General features: G+C 43.9%; 1 protein-coding gene across 1 annotated transcript in view; it reads right to left on the bottom strand.

Annotated features, from left to right (window-relative positions):
• Positions 1 to 3,622: 3,622 nt before the first annotated feature.
• The window catches only part of ext1b (exostosin glycosyltransferase 1b), a 111,968-nt gene continuing 93,956 nt past the window's right edge, over positions 3,623 to 21,634 (bottom strand). Inside the window, exons 7-11 of the mRNA XM_070984914.1 lie at positions 18,879 to 18,974; positions 11,457 to 11,546; positions 9,024 to 9,184; positions 7,984 to 8,155; positions 3,623 to 6,411 (exon numbers count right to left, since the gene is read on the bottom strand). Of these exons, the coding sequence (XP_070841015.1) occupies positions 6,226 to 6,411; positions 7,984 to 8,155; positions 9,024 to 9,184; positions 11,457 to 11,546; positions 18,879 to 18,974 (705 nt within the window). The 3' untranslated portion in view covers positions 3,623 to 6,225. The remainder of the gene's footprint in view (positions 6,412 to 7,983; positions 8,156 to 9,023; positions 9,185 to 11,456; positions 11,547 to 18,878; positions 18,975 to 21,634) is intronic.

Raw genomic sequence — 21,634 nt, 5'->3', positions numbered from 1 at the left:
AAATAAATAAAGCAGGGCTGCACTGAATGACAGTTTTTTCAAATTTGAAGCTTGTCTTGATATTCAATGACGCTTTCACCAAAATAGCCCCAAACGTGCTTTTTATTCACTCCAAACAGCCAGAACGCTGTACATTAGCCGTAAGCTAACGGGCCACAGCAGGCACGAGGGTGTGTGTTTGTTTTTACTCCAGCCTGAACTCACCACGCTCCTCTCAGTTATTTCCTTCTATTCTTTTTTTTTTTATTCCATGAAGTAAAGTGCATTTCCCCTCCAGCAAACAGTCAACAAACAGAGACTAATTACAGTACAGGTCGCCACCTCTGTGGCTCACTGCTGCAGAAAGGTTGAAGTGACGGTAAATCCACTTTTCAATCCCAGAAGTATTAGAAAATAAACTCTCAGATCAGAGCAGAATCTGTTGTGACTCCACAGTTTCCGGTTTGTCCCCTGGCTCTTTCCTCCAGAGCTCCCCTTTTCCCAGCAGCCATCTGTCCCTCCGCTCTGCCCGTCCTCCCCCGCACAACAACAGGCAAAGCCCCACGATACACACTCAGATGTCGATTTACAATTCAAAAGTCAGTGCTCTGAATGAGCATGATGGATGATGCTTCGAACTGTGTGTTACAGCCCTAAAACAAACCCTCAGTCTGCTTGTCTTTCTGGAGGCAGAAGCTGTTTTTCGTGACGCAGATGCAAACGGTCGCTGCTGCAAAGCTGCATCCTCCCCGCTGTCGCTGCTAGGATCTCAGTTTATGCAGAGAGCGAACGTGCGCTTGCATCCCGCACAAGGACCATCAAACACATATTTTAATAAGCTTCTAGTCATTAATGAGCATCCCTCTTCAGTCAGGGTGTGCTTTTCTGTGCCTGAACGCCACCTCCTGGCAACTCCTGACAGCCTGGGAAAGTTGATAAAATGCTTTTAGTGTGACAATTTATGGCCTTTTAGCGGTGATTTCCTCCTGAGAGATGCGATAAATATGGACCCTCTTTCAGCTCATTCAGCTCGGGGGAGCTTTTGGTCTACGTTTTGTATTTTTACCATTTTAAAGAAGACAAAGTAAGACAGAGAGAGGAGAACTCACAGAGGACCTCATTCAATCCAAACGTGAAACATGAGCTAAAATCTGAGCACACGCTCCTGTGGCACCGCTGTCAGGTCACCGATATGCATGAGAATGAGCGTCTAATATGGGCGCATTTAATAATTCAGAGCAAAGCCGGGGTCATATCTACGATGTGTTATGAGGGTACTGTCCTCAGGGAGACGCAGAAGGACGGGCTTTCAGCAGAGTAAAAAAAATCAATGCTGAGTAGTGACTAATAAACCCCTCCTCAGTGGTCCAATACCGGGGTGGTTATTATATCTCTGAGGGCAGCAGCATTGAGGGACTATTATTACTCTACAAATGGAGTGTGTTCTCATCCGGCGGAGGCAGAGGTCAGGGGCTGAGTACTTGTCCATGCACACCCTGTCGCAAATGATGAAGGGGATAAAAACCCGCAGGGTTACGGTTTACAATGCAAAAACAAGCACACACAAACCATCGGTCCTCGTGCCGGCGTGTCCTTTAACACGCTGCTGCAGTCAGGACAGAATGAACGCGGTTACATGTATTTAGTAGTGTGCTTAGGTTTCCTCAGTCTGTGTCGTATACTTTAACTGCACGGTGCATGTAGGCGAACAGGCCGGTGGTGACGTTAGCGTCAGCGATGACATTTAGGAGAAGCTGGTGTGACGATTTTCTGTTTAAAATCTGGTGCTTTGATTCTGATGAACTGAGGCCCAAACTTCTCGTTTAGCGCAAACTAAAGACACTGTTTCTGAGTAAAGAGACTTGTTTCTCAGACGCTGCAGATTTTGACTTAAAAAGCTAAAAACAAGACGCCCCGGCTGTGCCATGAAACCTAACTTTACTTAATTTGGCCCAAAATTTGATTGAGATCAGGACTGTCAGCTCATGTATTGAGTAAGGAGTGCAGGAAGTGATGCCAAAAATATGTTTGCATTAATCCACGTTCACTTCTTGTTGATGATTCTTAAATAATCCCTCTAATTTATTGATTGGTATCAGCCTCACAAATCCAGGATCACTTGGATGTGATTTAGCCCTGATTAACAAGATTATGTGACCAGACATTCGATGCCAGTGTTCAGGTTTTGATGGGAGGACTGGTGGACTGAGTACAGAGGGGTTCATGTTACACCAGGAGACAAAAAAAGCTTCATGAGAGGCAAATCATCAGATCAAACATTTAGCCTGTGAGGGGAAAAAAAGGCGTGAGGAGACGCACTTATCATCAAATATGAGTTTATTTTTTTTATAAATCATTCTTACAAAATTGGCATTTAGTTATTTCATTTGTGACCTCTATAAAAGTCTTCTGTTAATTACAAGGTAGGAGGGAGGAGAAGGCATCGGGACAGCTGGGCTCGACCGAGTCCTTACAGATCAACAGGCAGCGCTGCCGATCGCTCGTGTGATGCAGCCAGTCACTGATAAATAATCCCAAACAGGAAGTGGTCATACGTTGTCGCCTTAGCAACAGTGTCCAAACACAAAGATGAAAACGGGGTGTTCTGGTAAAAGAATGGAAGGTGTGACTCATCCAGTGTATGAAGGCAGGGCTGTCGGCGCCCTGCGTGCGCCGCCCGTCCACTGGAAACAACAAGTCTCGGACAGACGGTGCTCGGCATGTCAAGAACTCGCATGTTGATTTTAAAAAGAAAAAGGCACAAATCAAGAACAGACTAGTTTCCAGCACAGATGCCGCCGCCACTATAAACACCGACTGCCTGGCACGTTTCGGGTAAACCTTCCTCCATCTGTTTTGAAGCACAAAATGATAACTTGCATAATGTTCCCCCTGATCAAACGGTGGACGTGACAGGAGACGTTTCAGCGGGCGCAGAGGTTTTCGCGGTGCCCTAAAAATCACATCCATCACACTCTTGACCGAGCTCTGGACTCGATGACACGCCGCGCGGCACGCCGGCTCATAGACGGAGCGGTGTCTGTTGCCAAGTTGACTGACCTGAATTCAAGCTTTGAAATAGTCAATTTAAAGTCGACTGTGTCGCGGCCTCAGACCCATTATTGCGGCGCATGGGGGGAAGATGTTAGAGCACAATCTGAAAATGTTTCCATCTGGTACAGGGGACCCAGCTGCTTATTATTTTCCATGTTTCAGTTGGTGTAGTCTTTATTGGGACTTTGCAATTTGACTCCCGCAGAGAGCCGAGATGGCGCAGCCCAATCCAATTCTAGATCACTGGCGTATGCAATCTTTTAGAGTTTAAAACTCCACCGCTACGACTCTGAAAATGTTATATCTCTCTCGGGGAGATCTGTATGAGACAGAGCGTGATGTATGTTTCCCTGGAAAACCAATGCAGGGTGAAAAATAATGCGAGCTGTGTATTGGCATCTTTGTGGATTAATGTACACAGCGTGAAGAAAATAAACTGAATAAATATCATTAACTCCCCTCAGCGATGCAGGATCAGTCTTATGTTCTTGCCACGTCATCTCAAATTGTACAGTCTTTTTTTTCTTTTTTCCAAAAATAAATATATGCCTATGTACAGTGCTGAGAGTGCAGGGATTTGAAATGGGTGGTGTGGGTTTTTTTTTTTTGTTTTTTTGTGAAGTATCTGCAAAGCCGGGGGATGCGGTTCTCTCGAGACGATCGACAACAATGATTCGAATGATCAGACATGAAAGGCTTGATATGGATTCAAACAATATGGTTCTCTGAAGATGAAATGGGAACCAGATGCAGACCGAGCGAGGAGCACGTTTTTCCCAGAACGGCGTACTGTAGATGAGCAAACATTAAACGGATCATAAATCTCTCCTGGCAAACAAACGACACTCCAAACTTTAAGTCCCAGAATGTAAATACAAACATGATATTGAAAACAGCGACGTGAGGAGAGAAACGACAGTCCTGCTGGGTGTGATATGATACGATATGATGAAACAGGGTTTATGAGCATGGCGTGAACGCACAGGAACCTGTGTTGACACTGTAAAGGCTTTACAATACATTTTACACAAAGAAGAAAGTGAAACAAAAAACAACCACAAAGTAAAACAGCAACTGAACGTGTGATTGATACTGACGATGCTGATGACAGCTACTGATTAACACGCACTGAGCAGCTTTGGCAGGAGACATTACGCTGAATGCCTGCCTGACGGAAAGGCCACTAAAAGCACGCTGCTTTCATTCAAGTGTTTGGGAACTAAGTGTGAGAGTGGACTGCCGGCGCGCTCGGCCGCATGCTGCTCGCAGGCTTAATGACAGCGTGTAGCAGCTCCGCTACGAGGCAGACATTTCCTCTTTGAAATGATTGATCAAGGGTGAGATAGATAGTTATTTTGGCATTTTGATCTGGTTGTCCAATAGCAGTTAAAAGTGCATGATGTCAGGAGGTTTGATGTGGCTTCAGCTGCTGTAAGTAAGCGACACACGGGGGAGGAGGGCGTGTTTAGGCTCTCCTCCCGAGGCTAGCATTAGCCAGCAGGTCGTGTGCGTGGGTCACTGCTTTCACAACACAATGGTCCATAATTGTTCGAGTGTTTCATCAGCAGCTTGTCCCCAGGGAATAAAACAGCACTCTACATGAAATAGGTTTACCTAATTGAAGCCTGAACATACAGTATCTGCGCCTGACAAATGGAGGAGAAAATCTTTTGTCAATTTAATGGCTTCCAGGTCCGCTGATATGTCACGGAGGGATAGAAACGGTGGCAGGAGAGCTGATGACTAGAATATTTCAACGCGAGAGCATCTAGGCATTTCAAAACTGATGTAGGCAACGTGATGTGCAATAAACGATTATAAAGGCAGACCCTGATGTCAGAATGGCACCGATGCGCTCAGCGTTAAAAAATCTCTACGAGCACTCCTGTGAAATGACGCCGGTCACTAAAGACCTGCTATGGTCTGAAATCTTATTCCATTCCTCCCTGTAAGGCTACTGCTCCGAGGCCATGCAGGGAGAAATAAATGGGCGAAACGAGTTTGGGTTAGAATGCAACGTTCTGCTCCATTTCATCCAGAAATGTTCATTTCGCCCATTCCAACGGAGGGAAAATCTACTCCGCTTGAGCTTATGGTTGGATGAGCCAACTTTTCAAGGCTCTGTACACACACACACATACACACACACACAGAAGAGTGAAAGTACAGAGAGTTTGAACGGGGAAATAAAAGATGATGAAAGTAAGTGGGGAAAAAAAGATGAGGAAAGTACAACTGCCTTGGTGTGTATGAGAGGAAAATGGGGGATGAAACACGATGTTTCTCTAACTTCTCTTCGCGGTAACAGGGAAGCAGATAGACGCTATAAAAGCCATATCAGCACATCAAGGATAGGACAGACAGGATGCCTCAGACTGCAGGCTCAAGGATGGGTATAAACAGCAGAGAATTTGAGGAAATAACGGCTGCTTGGCTGTAAAAACCTCGTCAGGCTGCTGTAATAACAGGTCGGACTCCGCCGTTTACCTTTTCTGCCTCCAGAACAGAAATATTAAACCGACGAGGCTCCGGCTTCAAACCTCTCAGAGAGGAGAACGAGCCAACAGTGATACCAGAGCGCTGATTTGTACAGAAATCAAATCAACTAAAGAACAGGGTTTCCTGGGCTGTAAAGCAGGGGTTTGGTAGTGAGTCCAGTATAACGTCCTGATGCAGACTGGGGAGGGTTGCTAGGGGCGACCGGTAGGATTTATGGTGGGCGGGGTTGCTAGGTTTGCGATCGCGGACACCTTCCCTCTTCTACCGTCCTGCACATGTGCCGAGAGCGCAGGAAAGTCAATGTCGTCCTTGTTCACGTTGTACAAAAAAATATTCTATCCAAGAGTTCTCGTCGTCAGTAGTGTGCGCTGCGTGTTTGCACATTTGCAAAGCATACAGTACTGTTTGGCATGTCCATCAGTTTGTGTACTCCTCTTTGTCTGTCTGTGTTTGCGGTTTTTGTTTGTGTTTTTCATATCCAAATGCCATCTGCTTGTTTCCTATTCATCCCTTCCCTCGTCAAGTCCTGGCAGCAGCGGCGCTGTGGTCATTGGCAATGTGCTGAGTGGAAGACAGAGCTGTGTCGCTCCCCGTCCATCCTGCTGTAGTCCTACTACTCCTTCTACTCTCCACAGAGTCTCTCTCTCGCGTCTCCCCCTGCGTGGGGTCTCCCCCGAGGGGGCGCCGGTCCTGTCAGAGCCTCTCTATGTCCCTGTATTTCTTGCGGAGAATGGAGACCTGGTCCTTGAACAAGACGGGGTCCAGTCTCATCTGGGAGTGGACCAGCGGCATGGCGCCAAACCAGCTGGCGAACTTGTTCATGCAGGTTTGCCGCTGGGCAAAGTGGTCCGGATCGGCCCAGCGAGAAGCCCTCGAAGACTAATGGGAAAGAGGAAGATGAATAAACAATGTTAGACTCATATTATCTGTTTTATTAATCACTTTGGTTCAATGTTATGAATGATTATTGCTTTAGATCACTGATACCCAACCATGAGGTAATTGTACCACAGCTAATACTGTGCTAGTGCTTGGGGTCATAGGAAAGATTGTGGAGTTGACAAAAAAAATTAAAAACTCTGATTTTATATATCCACAGTTTTTTATGTGGTACACATTTGAAATAATTTGCTGTAAGTGATGAAAATTATCCAACACTAACAGTTTAAATTAATAGTTAAAAATTATGGATAAACAGTTCAACAGCAGAGAAGTTGAAACAGCTCATTGATTGATCAAGTCATTGATAAATAACTGATCAAGTTTTTAAAATGGTTAAAACAGATTGCTGAACACAGCAATAAATGTGACATTACATAAAGTAATGGGTAAACAGTTGAAATAGTTGGATAAAAGTAACTGAAAAAAGGTTGAAATAGCTAAAAGTAACAAGTGAACGGTTGAAATAGTTAGCCAAAGTAACGGATGACCGGTTGAAATAGTTAGCTAAAAGTAACGACTAAACAGTTGAAATAGTTAGCTAAAAGTAACGGATAAACGGTTGAAATAGTTAGCTAAAAATTATGAGTAAACGGTTGAAATAGCTGAAAGTTACGAGTAAATGGTTGAAATAGCTAAAAGTAATGGATAACCGGTTGCAATAGTTAGCTAAAAGTAACGGATAAACCGTTGAAATAGCGAAAACTGATGGCACAACAGTTGATGTAATTGGCCTAAAGTGGTTAATAAAGAGTTGGGATAATGAGCTAAAAGTAACTGGCAAACAGTTAAAATAGCTAAAAATCAACATAAACACTGAAGATTCAGGAACACTGTCACAGTACCCAATATGCTGTACTGCGTACTATGTTGTAGAGCTGTGGGGGGACGCTGGTTAAAACCCTCTGCTTTAGATTACTGGAGGACGAGAGACGTTCTCAATACACGACAAAGACTGACAATAAGAGTCAGCAGCAGTCTGTCATTCAGTCATAGTAACGACTGCAGACACTGACAAGAGAAAACCATTACTGAATGACGGCTGACATTAATGTTTCTCCATAAATCATCAGCTGGATGGTATTCTGCGTCTGGGAGACTGGAACCTGACTGGAAGCTCTGACGCAAGGCGACTCCTGTCTGTGCTTTTGTCTCGGCGCTGTACGTGACTTGTCCTGTTTACCCCTGGGTCGTACCAAAGAATTTTTAGAGAATAATTCATGCTGCTCATAAAGCAGCAAGAGTTCACTCCAGCTGAAAGGCCGTGACACACACGATGGGAAGAAAACAACACTGGCTTCAGCATGAATCAGGGTTTATGAAAAGGAGGACGGAATCAAAGTGCATTATATAACAAGTCTGTTTCAAGGTTGGAAGATTGTTATTAGTTCAGTCACATCCTGTAATTCATTTTTCTTTAATGCAAACTGATCCTCTCGACTGGCAGCTGGCCTGTTTTGGTGTATCAGAGCAAACAAACAAAAAAAAAAAAACAGTCATGAGAGCTCTCACCTGTCCCATCATGGTCTCCTTGTACTGTTTCTTCTGTGTGACCTTGATGGGCGGCAGCTTGGTGACAGCAGAGACCAGGAAGTTCATCAGGATGTCCTCGCAGTTGGCCAGCTGGTCCACCATGCTCTTCAGACTCGTGGGTAAGTAGTTGGTGTACAGGTGATGGTAATACCTGCGAGAGACGAGAGGAAGCAGGTAGAATTGAGAACTGTCTTTCTTCCCAACAGCAGCCGCTCACAGGCCAGTTTTCAGCTCCATAAAATCATGTGGTCCCATTAAATTTCAGTGTTTTCTTCTTCATTTCCTCCACACTTTTCCCATTTGCACATATTGAAGAAAACTGTTGTTGGATTAAGGCCTGAAAAGGCCGCTGTGAAGGTCCCACAGACTTTTAAAGATGGCTGAAGAGAGCGTCTGTCACAAAGAACTGTGGGGACAACTTCATTTAAATGCATCACAAATTTTGGGCACCTTTACGTTCCAGGTTGAAGCCTTTGGATAGATCTCTGAATTCATCACCAAACCGATCGCTCGAGTTCATGGATGGATTAAACGACTGACTTATTGAAAGTGATTAAGCGTTTGGCTGCAGTGATTGGCTGACTTCCGCTTAATGGACTGCTCCCATCACAGCTGAGTGAAGCCATATTGAAGCTGACAGGGCTGTAGTATGACTAAACGCAGGAACTATGGAGCACTGTGAAGCAGACAAATTGACATTTTTTGGATAAAACATACTTTGTGTCAAAACACTGGTTTCCTGAGGCTGTGCTACGCTGAACATCGCACCTACTTTCATAATCTACAGATCACTGCATCAAAGTGTTGTATCAAAAGAAAGACAACTGAACACTGGAGAGCAGAGCAGAGCAAAGCTGTGATCCCTGCATAACAGAAGGGGAACAGAACAGAGGTAAGAAGCATGAAAGAAAACAGCAGAGCAGAGCGAAACAGCGAGAACCGCCTCACATGGAGGTAAACAGTGTGCTGGAACCACGTTTTGGAGATCAGACGACGCATACGTGAAGCGCGTGCTGTACCTGTGGTAGATGGCGGCCCCAGTCAGCACCATCGAATAATCGTTGGTCCATTTGGATGTGTAGCCCCAGCGCTCCTTGTTGCTGTCCCAGAAGTGGCTGCGAGCGGGGTAACCTACGATTCGCTCTGGGAAGCTCTGCCAGACGGTGAAGGCAAAGTCCACCTGGACAGACAAAAAAACTGATTTTAACACGTGGGTACCACCTCTTAATAACTCACCCTTCCTCAGTTGTGTTTTAATGCTATCAGATAATAACTTTTGGGTTGCAAGGCTGTGAAAAATCCCTTTAGATGGAGTTTATCTTTATAGATGGTTCTTAAATGTAATTAATCAGGAGACAACATAGTGCAGAGGTTACCAACATATTATGTCCCCCACAGTCCAGTGAGATGAACTCAAGTAGTCCTTCATCGAGACTGTCATTCATTTCAACTTCTTTCACATTTCTTCATTAGCCTACTTGTAGCTAACTATTTCAACCGTTTACCCACCACTAAGCTATGTCACATTTATCGATTAGCCTGTGTTCAACAATCTGTTTTAACCATTTTACTAACTTTTTAAACCAAATCCTTTATTATCTGCTTTTTAAAATTAGCTTAACTGCTCCACAGTCTCTCCACATATTCACTGGCAAAGGCAGTTGTTCGCAATACTGCTCTAATTATTTGAGTCTGTAGACCTTCGTAAGTGCTACATTCTGGAGAAAACTGCAGATTATCTGGGAAAAAAATCCTTTTATAAACAACTTATTAACAGTTACAACTCTAAGCTTGGTGGCTTATTAGAAAGTGTTAAGCATTTATTAATGACATGCCAACATTTATAAATGTATTATTACCAAAATAGGAAGTCTGAATATCAGCCAAAGGGACACTAACCTGGCAACCCGAAAAACACTCATTAATGGATTATAACTGATATATAAAGCATTAGTAAATTATTCATCACCCATTTCTAAAGATATTATTACAAGACAGTTTGAAAAGTACATTTAAAGCCTAAAACATTTTCTTTGAAATAATCATTCAAGTTGAAAAACTGTGTACAGTATATATTTGTACGAAAAACAACAGAAGGAAAGACTACAGGGAGAATTAACAAAGGAAGTGCACACTCAAACACGCCACAGTGAAAATACAACAGAGGCAAAACCTCATCAAACACAAAGCAGTCTTTCCTAAGCAGCTGCCGGCAGCCAACTTCTGTGGCGGCGATCAAAGCGTTCAATCAAATAATTAGATGGAAACATCAAAAAGGCCTCAGCGGCTCCACAAACAGCTCGCTGCTTCACATTACAACACATATTACTAAAGTACACGACGCTGAGAGAGCGCCTACATTAATGAACTCCTGTGTCAAAATCCACAATGAAACACACGTCATTTTTATCTTCCTGCCAGAATTTGTGCATAAAAACAAGTCCTTAAGGTGAAAAGAGGAGCTCGGAAAATGTTTTGCTCTTGCTTTCAATGCGAGAGAAAGAAAGATTAATGACAATGAAGACGCAATGGGAAAAAAAGGAAATATTGCAGGAAAAGTCTGCATGTTGGACAGAGAAAAACTGGGAAAATCCACAAAGAACTGCTGAAGTAAAACTAACTAGAAACTTTTTTTTTTTTTTGTGCCTGTTTAGAGGCCAAAGAGTTCAAAAATGCCACTCATGTCCCTTTAATGCTGCAAAGGTTGATGGGAAGGGCGGATACATGTTCAGAAATCTGTGATGGTATTTTTGCCTGAATTTCTTTTTTTAACTTGCGCAGGCATTAATGTTCCCTGGGCTCTAAAACTTCGGGAAATGTTTATGTTCGTGATCCAACTGTCTTCATGGGAGAAACACGGGTCGATTGGGTTTTTGGGGGCTGGATTCTCCCTTCAATGCCAGCTCTGCCTTGCCATCTTGATCCTCCGCACAAACAGCCTTTATGAGATCTAATTCTACACTGTTCAAAGCAGCATCTGGCTTCCCATGGTGCCGCGCCAAAACGCGTCCCCGGGAAAAATGGGAACAGTCCCGGCAGCGCAAGGAACAAAAAAAATAAAAAATGCCCATAACAGCGCTGCGCTCAAACTGGGGACTGGGGAGGTGCAGTGCGATTACAAGCGCCAGAGAAGATGGAAAGAAAAGGAAAGAGAGGAGGAGAGAGAAAGGCAGAACAGAAGAGGGAGGAAGTAACAGCACTGGGAGTAAAAGTTAGAGTAGTTTAAGCGATTTAAAAATCGAGCTGCTTAACTTTAGAACACCAGGGACAAACAGACAGAGAGATAAAAAATTGAGAGAAAAAACACAATCAGAGTTGCATTTGGGACACGGGGGGAGTTTGCGGCTTTGTTTTGTCTCAAGAGGACCAGACAATGGAGACAGAGACGAGGGAGAAAGAACGAGAGAAAGAGAGTTTTCTGTTCTATTGTATATTATTATATCACACGATACCTCTGTGGTGGACAGCACTGTGTCTTCATCCAGGCTGAGGACAGCGTCGGTCACGATGGTCTCGTAGGGCAAGAAGCGACTGCTCATCACCTGCGGAGGGAAACAGAAGGGTTAAATCTGCATCGTTAGAGTGAGAACAGTTGGATTCCCCTCTTCAAACAGCATTAATGTGTGATCATTAGAAAGGTTGCGGCGCGAACGCAGATCTGAAGGCTGGAAGAGGAAAGAATGAAACCCTCAAATCTCGTACGCGTTGTCCCCGTTTTTCATTAAACTGCATATTTTTGCAAACCAGCAGTGCGGAGGTGTTTGTTCACACAGATGACAGCTTCCATTGAATGTTTCCTTGGAAACATTAATAGCTCCGTGTCATCCGAAATTACTGCAGGTTGTTTTGTTGGGTTTTGCTCCCAATTATGGGCTGTTTTATCAAACATCTGGGAATGTTTAACAATAAAGACATTTGTTTTTTTTTGGGTTTGTTTTTAGCAATGCTGAGCGTCATTGTGAAATAAATCTAGCCTACATGAAATTCTCCTTGAACCACATCCTTCAGCTGCTGGAGGTTCCCAAGACGTTCCCAGGCATGATGGGATACCGGATGTACAACACTGACATCACCTTTAATGTTGATGTAGCCAACTTGTTAACTAACAGCCTCAAGCCGACATGGAGCAACATGACATTAGCATTACTGACAAATCCAGTATTTACTGTTTTAGCTTCATTTTTGGTCTCCACCAACTCTCCACCACTCTGGTCATCAGCTAATTATCAGCTAACAGCTGCACCAAAAAAACAATGAACTGAGAGATGTTAAAACGGTGTGCAGAGCTGAGATGAACCACAGAGTCTGGTGACAGGTCATCAATACTCGTAACCTCTTCCACATACAACCAGTCATGCGATCCATCCAATACGACAGTATTGATTAGAACTGCTTCACGGATGAGCTCAGCCACCCGGACATCTTAATTCCTTCAGTCACTATCCAGAGCTCATGACTTTGAAATGAGATCCACTGTTCAACCTGGAGACACTTCTGGATCCCGTCAGCGTCCGAGGATGATTAATCCTCAGGAGACAACAGCCAGTGTTTCAGGGCTTCTGGTGCAGCAAGCGGATATTTGGATCACAGACATCCAGGCGAAGACTTCCTCTTCTTCAGACATTGTTTACAGTCTGATTAGCAACTAGCGACTAATCTCAATCCACAGATATCTATTTATGACTGCAGATGGTTAAAAATAAAACTGATAAAAAGCTAAGTTATCATCAGACGATGGCCAATGCATCCCGCCTCCTTTGCCCTCCACGCGGACTGTTTACCTGCACACGACCAAAGCCTGCTCAAACATGATTGGTCAACAGCACTCGGACTACAAGCGGAAACCAGAATGCTTCCAGTAGCAATATTTCCTACAGATTCTGCATTTATATGCAGATTTCTGTTTCTTGAGATTAATTAATGTGGAGCTTCGCCTTGAGATAAATTTTACAGTAAAAACTCTTTTCTACTGAAGAGATTTTTAATGATTTCCTACAAATTCATGGGATTCAGGGGAGACAAGAAGCCATGACATGAACAAACAGCAGCGCTCAGAGAAGAGGAGAAAAGCCAATAACCTACGCTTTACTGCATGCTGCTCCCCATTGTTTCCAACAGTGATAGAGTGCTGATACAAGTTTCCATTACTGCCGCAGGGCCGTCTTTCTATTTTAAATCAATAACACATAAATGCAGCCACATGCAGCGTGACTCATGAGCCCCACATATGGCACAAATTTACCTTTCCTCTCCGCCACCGTCGAAAACTGAATATGTATATTTAACGGCAAATGAAAGCAAACTGTATAATACATGACGGTCCTTGAATATTTACTGGAAGCAGCGAGAGTGACGGTGGCCGGGGCCTGGTGGGTGGATGGAAAGATCAACATCTTGAGGATATTTAGACAGGAAGTCTTTGGTGTGTTGGCTGTGATGAAAAGCGCTGGGATGAGAAAACAGCAGCTTCTCATTGAGGATGAGTGTGCGTGTTGTAAACTGGATGTGTGCTCGAACTCAAGCAACCTCCCACACAAACAAGAAACGGCTCACAGTTGCGCAGCTTTAATGGCAGACACACAAACACATCCAGATACGGGGTATCTAAATGTACACGCACCAACAGCCCGGAGAGCCTCTTGTTCATTTATTCTGCACAGCTCTGAAGGTCAGGCCTCGGTGAGAACACTTTTAAAACACCACCTGCACTGAAAGCCATTACATTTACATTTAAGAATAGTCAGTGTTGACCTCTTTTCTCTGTAAACACCTGGCATTGTCCGCCTGCTGCGCTCCAGCAGAGTGACCTAACTCTCAACAGGTCTTCATCACTCCTACAGTCGAGAGCAGCGACTCACCCCGCGGAAAATGCACGAATAAATGGCTTTAATGTCAAGCTGTGTTATCCACTCCACCGCAGACAACTAATGATTACTTTCAACCATAAAATGTCATAAAATATGGAAAAATGCCCATCAAAATTCCCCAGTGACCATGGGGAACTAACAGTCCAAAACTCTCATTTTACGATTACGTGAAGTATGAAATCACAGGAAGAAGAATCACAAACACCTGAGCAAGAACATCCTTAAATTCACCGAACTCTCTTTAGTGTTTGTGATTGGTTGTTACAGCTTGTGGCTACTGAATAAAGATGTTGCTGTTTCAAATTATGCATTTGATGACTTGTGATTGTCCATAACTGAAACTCTGCATCTCTAATAAACTAAAAGTGAGCAGGACTTCAAAGCTTTCTCTTCATCTTCCTCCGCACCTGCCGACCAGGTGTTCAATTAGACTACACTGAGCATGAAGTTTGCAATGATGTGAACTGGAGGAAAGCAACAAATCCTTCTTTTGGAATGGGTTTTTTTTTTTCTGTTGCAATGTTCTGCAGGTTGTTTCAGCACTAATCTGCAAATCTTTGCTTGTTGAAGTATGTTATAGACTGATATTATTTACAAATCTACATTTAAAAAAGCAGATTTAACTTGCATAGTAGTTGAATAAATGTCTAAAAACTACCAATCAGCAACATAATAAGCAAACAAAGCTGTATTTAAGCCATGTAAATTCAGTTTTAAGGGCTCAATCTGAGAATTTATTCTTTTTTCAGACCTGATGGTACAAGAGGATGATGGATTATGTTGGTTGGTTTTCTTTCTCATCTCATACTGGTACACCTGCATACCACTGCATACTTAAATGTGCTCATGATTGAACTGCTGTGGGAGAAACATGGGTCATTTTGGATGTTAAAATGACAACTATAAACAGGCAACAAAGCAAGATTTTAATACTGTTATGCCTTTATAGCCTGCTATAGCCTTTTTCTTATCTGCCAGTGCGCTGTTTATGCAGCACAAAATAAAGTCAAAACATAGATTTCCAGAGCTTAATTTTACATGTGCGTCTCTGCATTTCCAGCTCCGACCTCCCCACGCAGCTGAGCCTTGACAGAGCTGAGAACTGTCAGCGAGGTCAAGTGCCATCTACTTCTCCTCTCTCCGAAAACCCTCCAGCGGCGACAACGGCAGCTGAAAGTTTTGACTGCAGCTCATAATGTTCCAGGGCGGAGGAGCCGAGGTGTGTGAGTGGCAGCTGTATTTACAGACGAAGAAAGGGAGAGGGAAAATGAGAGTCGAGAGGGAAGAGGAGAAGCGGCACCCTCCCTCTCATTTCAAGTATCATCGTTACTGCTGTAATTTCCTGCGGGCATAAGGAGAGAAACAAAACAATCCCGTCTCTCCGCTCCTTGTTTTCCACTTGTTTTTCAGCATAACGTGTCAGAGACAACACCAGCAAAGAAGAACTGGAGAGAGAGAGAGAGCACGAGAGGAGACGGGAGGGGTGGAAGTGTGACAATGAGACAAACAGCAAAAAGAGGAAGAGATAGAAAAAAGACAAAGACAGGATGAGAGGCTGGTGTTTCCAACCCCCAGATGGTTTGTAATGTTAGAAGTGTGACATATTAGCCTGGGGCTGCCTGCTGCTCTCCAGGAATGTGAGCTCTTGCAGCAGGAATCCGCCTCCAGCGCTTCACCTCCTCTCGACAGGACAGCAGCAGAGGAGGAGGACGTGAAAGGAGAGAGGAGGACCACCAGTGTTTGCAAACCATATTAAGCGCTGCTGGGATTATCACAAGGCTTAAATCAAGCGTCATAAACCATCTTCTTGGCCACCGTGCCGGAGAGACGGAGAGGACGACTGTTAGAGGATGAGACCGGTGACTGTCAACAAATCCCTGTGAAAAGATCCAAACTAACAATGCTATCGTGTTTGTGCCTCTCGGCTGCAACCTCATTCGTTCCTCCTGAAGACGTAAACCTTTAAAAACAGCTCACAAACGTGTCATTTCATTTTTAAAAAAAGCCTCAGTCAGTTCCTGAAAGCGCTGGGCACTGAGGTGATCAAACTAATGTGGGACTACTTTCAGATGCGGATTAATACACATTTGTTTTTGTGTGTGAGTGAGGAAAACTATGTATTATGTAAAACTGGAAAGCTTTTAGGAGGCTTGTGCTGCTTCCTCTAATGTCTTTACTGGAGTCCATGTGTCCCACAAAGTTAGCATGACACGTAGTTAGAACTGATGAAAATATCAGAATCAGATCCAGAAATAGGGAATAAAAACAGATCAAAGTGGTGAACCTCGCTCCATCCTCTGACTGAGCCTCTCCAGGATGCCCCGTTCATACCCAATCATGATCTATCACCTGTTACCAATCAACCTGCTTACCTGTGGAATGATCAAACAGGTGTTTTTGGAGCCTTCCACATCAAGTTGATGAGGCAAAACATTAAATATATTGTCTGTGTCTGTGCTGTTTTCAATTGAGTATATATGAAAAAGGATTAGCAAGTTATCCCAACTTTTTTGGAATAAGGATTGTATTTCTGCTGCAGGACGGCAGGAGGAATAAGTGAGGACATGAAGGACAGTCAGGAGTGTTGCGACCATTTCTTTTCTGGGACTCTGCGGTTTTTAGAAACCTGCAGGGACATTTTAATTATACAATTTAAAGCGCACCCATACTGGGAGCTTGTAGTCTGGTATTTTTAGACGAGGCGTATTAAAATTTGATTTCTTTTTGGTCAACAATAAATAAATAAGTGCATAAGGGACTTTGGGTATTTTGTTATTCCTGGCATTTTGAATTTGTTTCATTTTGGAAATGTTGATGGAAGAAATAAAATATAAGACACCTAAATCATTGTATAAATTAGGAGGAAGGGGCTGCATGGGGGAAACTTAGGACTCATGACCTCAGTATTTCTAAAATGGTCCTGTGCAATAAAAAGAGCTGAGGCGAAAGGAGAGAAGCGGGGAGAACACGAAATGATGAAGAGGGAAAGAAACAGAGGATCTGTGAGTGAGAGAGGGGATGAAAGAGAGAGGGGATACGAGAGAAAGTGGCAGCGATAAAGGCGAAAGGGATGAAAAACCCTCTCTCTCTCGCTCTGTGGGGTGGAGGAACACAGCTTGGCTCGCCACAGTAAACAGAACCTGCCACAACCACAACAAACCACAGGCTGCCTGGCGCACACACACACATGCACACACACACACCAACACACAGTCGTTTCCATCACTTTTGGGGACATTACATAGACTTCCATTCATTTCCTGGACGCTTCCCTTAACCATAACCCTAACCTTAACCCCAGTCTTCACCCTAAAATCTAATGATTTACATTATGAGAAGGGAGCAGAGTCCCCACAATGTGACTGTGTAAACAGATTTATGCCCCCACAACGAAAGTAACACGTCCACACACACACACACACACACACACACAACGTCTGTACACTAAGCCTGTTCTGCTCGCTCTTCACGGTCACACAGCTACCCTCGCAGCCCTCCCGCTGTGATTGACAGCTTGCGAGAAACCACTCAGAGCCACGGGGAGAGGTAAACCATAAACCCAGCCTACCGCCGGGTGACTGACACTGATGTGAAAAGCACTTTGTCTGATTGGCAGGTGAAGTTTAGTCCTCGCGAGCTGCAGGGGGAGCGAGGATGAGTCCGGTGTCTGGGAATACAGATGAGCGGCCGGATCCTGTTTCCTTTTCCTCAAAAACGACCTTAAACGGGGGCTCGTTTAATGTGAAACTGAGCCCGGATCAGTCTCCAGAGGCAAACATCGGCCCGTGCGTCCGCATCTGACCTTTGACGTTGACAAGGGGAGGTCACAGGGAGGTCAACGTGTACACAGCAACCCCCTTCGACAGGGCAGAGTCTTCAGCGTGAAAGCTTAATAAGGTTGTCATAATAAATGCCACTGAGGCGCGCTCGTGGCTCGGGGCTGCGGGTTAGATCTGACCGGAGGGTTAACTGCTCAGAGAAGAGACAGCGTCTCTTACGACAGTGTCAGTCATAAGAACAGAGGCAAAAACAAAGGATCTCTGAACCGACACGCTGAGAAAATTGACGCCCACGCGTAAAAAAACCCATTACGTCTATGCACATTTCATTTAGTTTTCAAAGCCCTGAGTCATGTTTAAGCCTTTTTTTCTTCTGCGTACTTGAAAAGATTTTGTGAAAAGGTTTCCGAGGGAAGAAACAATAACACGAAAGCCGAAAGATGGAGCCGATTAACCAACGAGTCAACGAGCACAAAGTTAATTGTCGCTATTTTGACATTTGTTTCATTCGCTCATCAAGAAAAAAATGCTCAAAATTCTCCCGTTTCAGCTTCTCAACTGTGAGGATTTGCCATTTCTCTCTGTTTCATTTGACATTTAACATTCTGACTTCTCTATTTCATCATTCACTAAACAGGTAACAATCAGCACGTCTTTATAATAATCCTCAGCCGCGTCTCTGAAAACACAGATTTTGTCATTACGAGTTTTGAACGGCTGCTTGGACGTGAGGATGGTGAGTTATTAGACACATTTAAAAAAAAAAAAATCAAACCTGAAACATAATTAAATCAGTGCAGGAGGCTGTTTTCTGTGCATGAGTTTAGTGCGTGAACTGTAACTTATTCCTCCAGAGAGATTTTGTCACCTTCTTCAGTTAATTAGATACTTCATTGCGATTAAAGTAAAGAACAAACAGCAATAAACGCATTAAAAACAAAAGCCACTGTGCATATGTGCTTTATTGCCTCCTTATCTTTCCTAACAATATGCATTAGCCTCTCGATGTATATTATTCCCATTACTGAGCTTTAATTAAAACCACACAAACTGTCCTTTAATGGAATCAGTGCGGCACAAATCGAAACTCATTAACTCCCAGAAACTCTCAGACTGAATAAAATGCGCTGAGATACAGTAGCTTTACATTTGGAGAATCTGCATGAGATGAGCTGCGTAATTAGTGAAGATAGCGATCGCGCCTTCGAGTGTGCGCGTTGAGGCTCACCTTATTCTCTCCCTCGATGACGATGACGGGCACTGAGGTGGCAGGCCAGCGGTGCTTGGCAGGTAGAGGCTTGTCACAGTTCCACAGGACGATGATCTGAAGGAGAGACGGAAGATCTTATGAGCTGTGCGAAATATCTGCACTGTGATCCAAATTACTATGACGTATCAGCAGGATTTCAGTTCACCTCGCTTTCAGTTTTTGCCTGTCTTGCAAAAGGCATGAAAACACTTGATATTTCAAGAAAAACCTGAGAGAAATCCTTGAACCATTTAAAGATTTGTGTGTGATTCAGAGCACAGATGACTTCGGTCAAATAAAGGCTGAAGGAAAGTTTCTGTTGGTCAAACTAATAGTGTTAAAAGGGGCAGCTATAAAACAGGCATTTGAATCTGATGGTGTCTCTGGAGGCCCAAGAGCCTCTTGATGCAGACGCTTGCAGGTGTGTGTAAAGCTGCATTCAGCTCCTCCTGCCCAGTGAGAAACGTCTGCGGTGGGCTCAGAATGAAGATCTGTAAGGGTGGGCTGCAGGAGAAGCAACACTGGCATCCTCAAAGGAAATAGAGGCAGAAGCTGTGCCTGGACTAACAAGCTCAGTGGATCAGAGGATGCACATTCATATTTAGCTTCATGTTTCTTTTATTTAAACTGAATTTAACTTGAAAAATAGCCTTTTCATGCAACAAATGCAGGCAGATTTCTCTTCCAAAAGAACGAATTCTTGGCAAAATGTTGTCATCATCAATAGTTTTGCTTGTATTAACATCCATGTTATAATATAATTGTTGAGGATAAAAAACATCCTTAATTTTATTGACTGTTTAGGAAAAAACAGACTTGGGAAACAGAAACGGATTGTGCATAATAATTCGGAACGCGGTGTAATTTGATTTCCTCTAACCAAAAACAACTCGCGGCAGCGTGTTCCTCAATCAGCGAAGGAACATGTGACATTTATGTGACCTGCGGCACCGCAAATGTCACCTTATTACAGGCTGATTGAATGTTAAAGAGCCAGAAGGGCAACTGAAGTGATAAAACGTTTCCAATTACGGCTCCACAATGGTTTGTTTCAGTCCATAATCAATCTGTCGCTTTGTCGGGCTTCGTTTCCAACTACGACGTGTTGCTCAACACAGAATCCAGCACATGTGAGGTCACGCTCGACCAATCAGACGGTGTTTTACATGAAGCGCTCGTGTTCTCCAGCCACAGTCACAACGTGCTTTATCTGACTTGGACTGCAGTCAGCGATATGCACATCAGCCCACATGGGAATGACACCCCCCCGCCAAGTCACTGTACTACCACGGTGGACCTCATTAACGTTTGATGAGGAACACACACACAAACACACCCTGACATGACTCCTGTCTGCCCTCACACACACGTTTACAGTGATACATCCAAGCCTGTTCTTCTCATGCATCTGAAATTGCAACGCACAGAATGGCTGTTCTCTAAAGCCCCTCCCCAAATGGCAACTGTCCAATCACAGCTTAGCAATGTAAACTAGGCACTGCAGGCCTGTTGAGATGCGGCAGCAGTAATGTCAAGAGTATTTAAAGAGTTTGGAGGGTGGTGTGTTTTTTTTTTTCTAAACCAAAAATAATATAATTACTGGACAGAACATCATCTTCATCTGCTCTAACAGTCTGTAGATTGTTAGCATGTGTGGCTAACTAGCTTACTATCTACAGTTAGCTGAGCATTTCCAGGATCAGGAGTTAGCATCTCATTGGAGGAAGTTCACCAGTATGGCAGTTTGTTTTAAGTAAAACTTATTTAAGTTACTGAAAATTAGTAATTAGTTACAGATGCGTTGAGTGATTGTCTGGTAAAAGGAACTGTGTTGTTGTGGCACAGTGAGGACAAAAGTCAACAAATTTTATGTATTTTAGCATGAACGCTGGAAACGAAACGAAAAAGAGAACATTTTAATAGTATGTTACTGTAGTTTATGTACTATAAAGGTACAGTTTAGTGAGATTCCTCATAAATCTGAGCTTGACAAATTATTATATAAACTGAGACCTAAAGACAAAGCAAAGCAGAGAACAAAAACAACCAATATTAACATATTTTTATCCCGAGAGATGAAGCGTCAGCTGACATCTGCCCTGCTGAAACGTCCTTGAACAACTCGGTAAATTAATCCATCCCAGTTCCACAGTGCAGAGCTGCGGCTGACTCTGCTCTCAGACGCCCCCGATGGAGCCCAACCGCAAAAATTCCCCTGCAGGGATCAATAAAGTTTCACATTATTCTGACATTAACTACGTCACACGCAGCAGCGGTTCCCCTCGGGGGCTCTGCGCCCTGACTGGACCTGCCAAATTATGAGCTGGGAGTCGTTTGGATGTCTGTGTTGAGGTGTTGCCTACGGCGGCTGTATGTTAGAGGAGAGGAAGACGAAGACGAGGACATCCAGCTGTTTGACGAACGGCAAAATTATCTCATTATTATCAGCAAATATAGATAAAGAACAAAACAAGCTTCACTCCTGAGGCCCAATACAGCGAGGAAGTGTTTGTCATCATAAGATAACAACAGGTACACACACACACGCATGCACGCACACACACACACACACACAGAGCTGAGATGGGTGTTAATCCACTCTTACAGGCCTGTATTCCTGCTTGACTCGAGAGACAGATGGTGCCACTGTGAGCTCACCAGTCCTCTCAGGGTGTTGATGGTGTGCATGTATGCCTGCGCGTGTGCGTGTGCCTGCGCGTGTGCGTGTGTGTGAC

Source organism: Chaetodon trifascialis, chromosome 17 (assembly GCF_039877785.1).
Source record: "Chaetodon trifascialis isolate fChaTrf1 chromosome 17, fChaTrf1.hap1, whole genome shotgun sequence".
NCBI lineage: Eukaryota > Metazoa > Chordata > Actinopteri > Chaetodontiformes > Chaetodontidae > Chaetodon > Chaetodon trifascialis.
The sequence above is the reverse complement of the archived record's forward strand: the minus strand, read 5'-3'. Positions and strand labels throughout refer to the sequence as shown.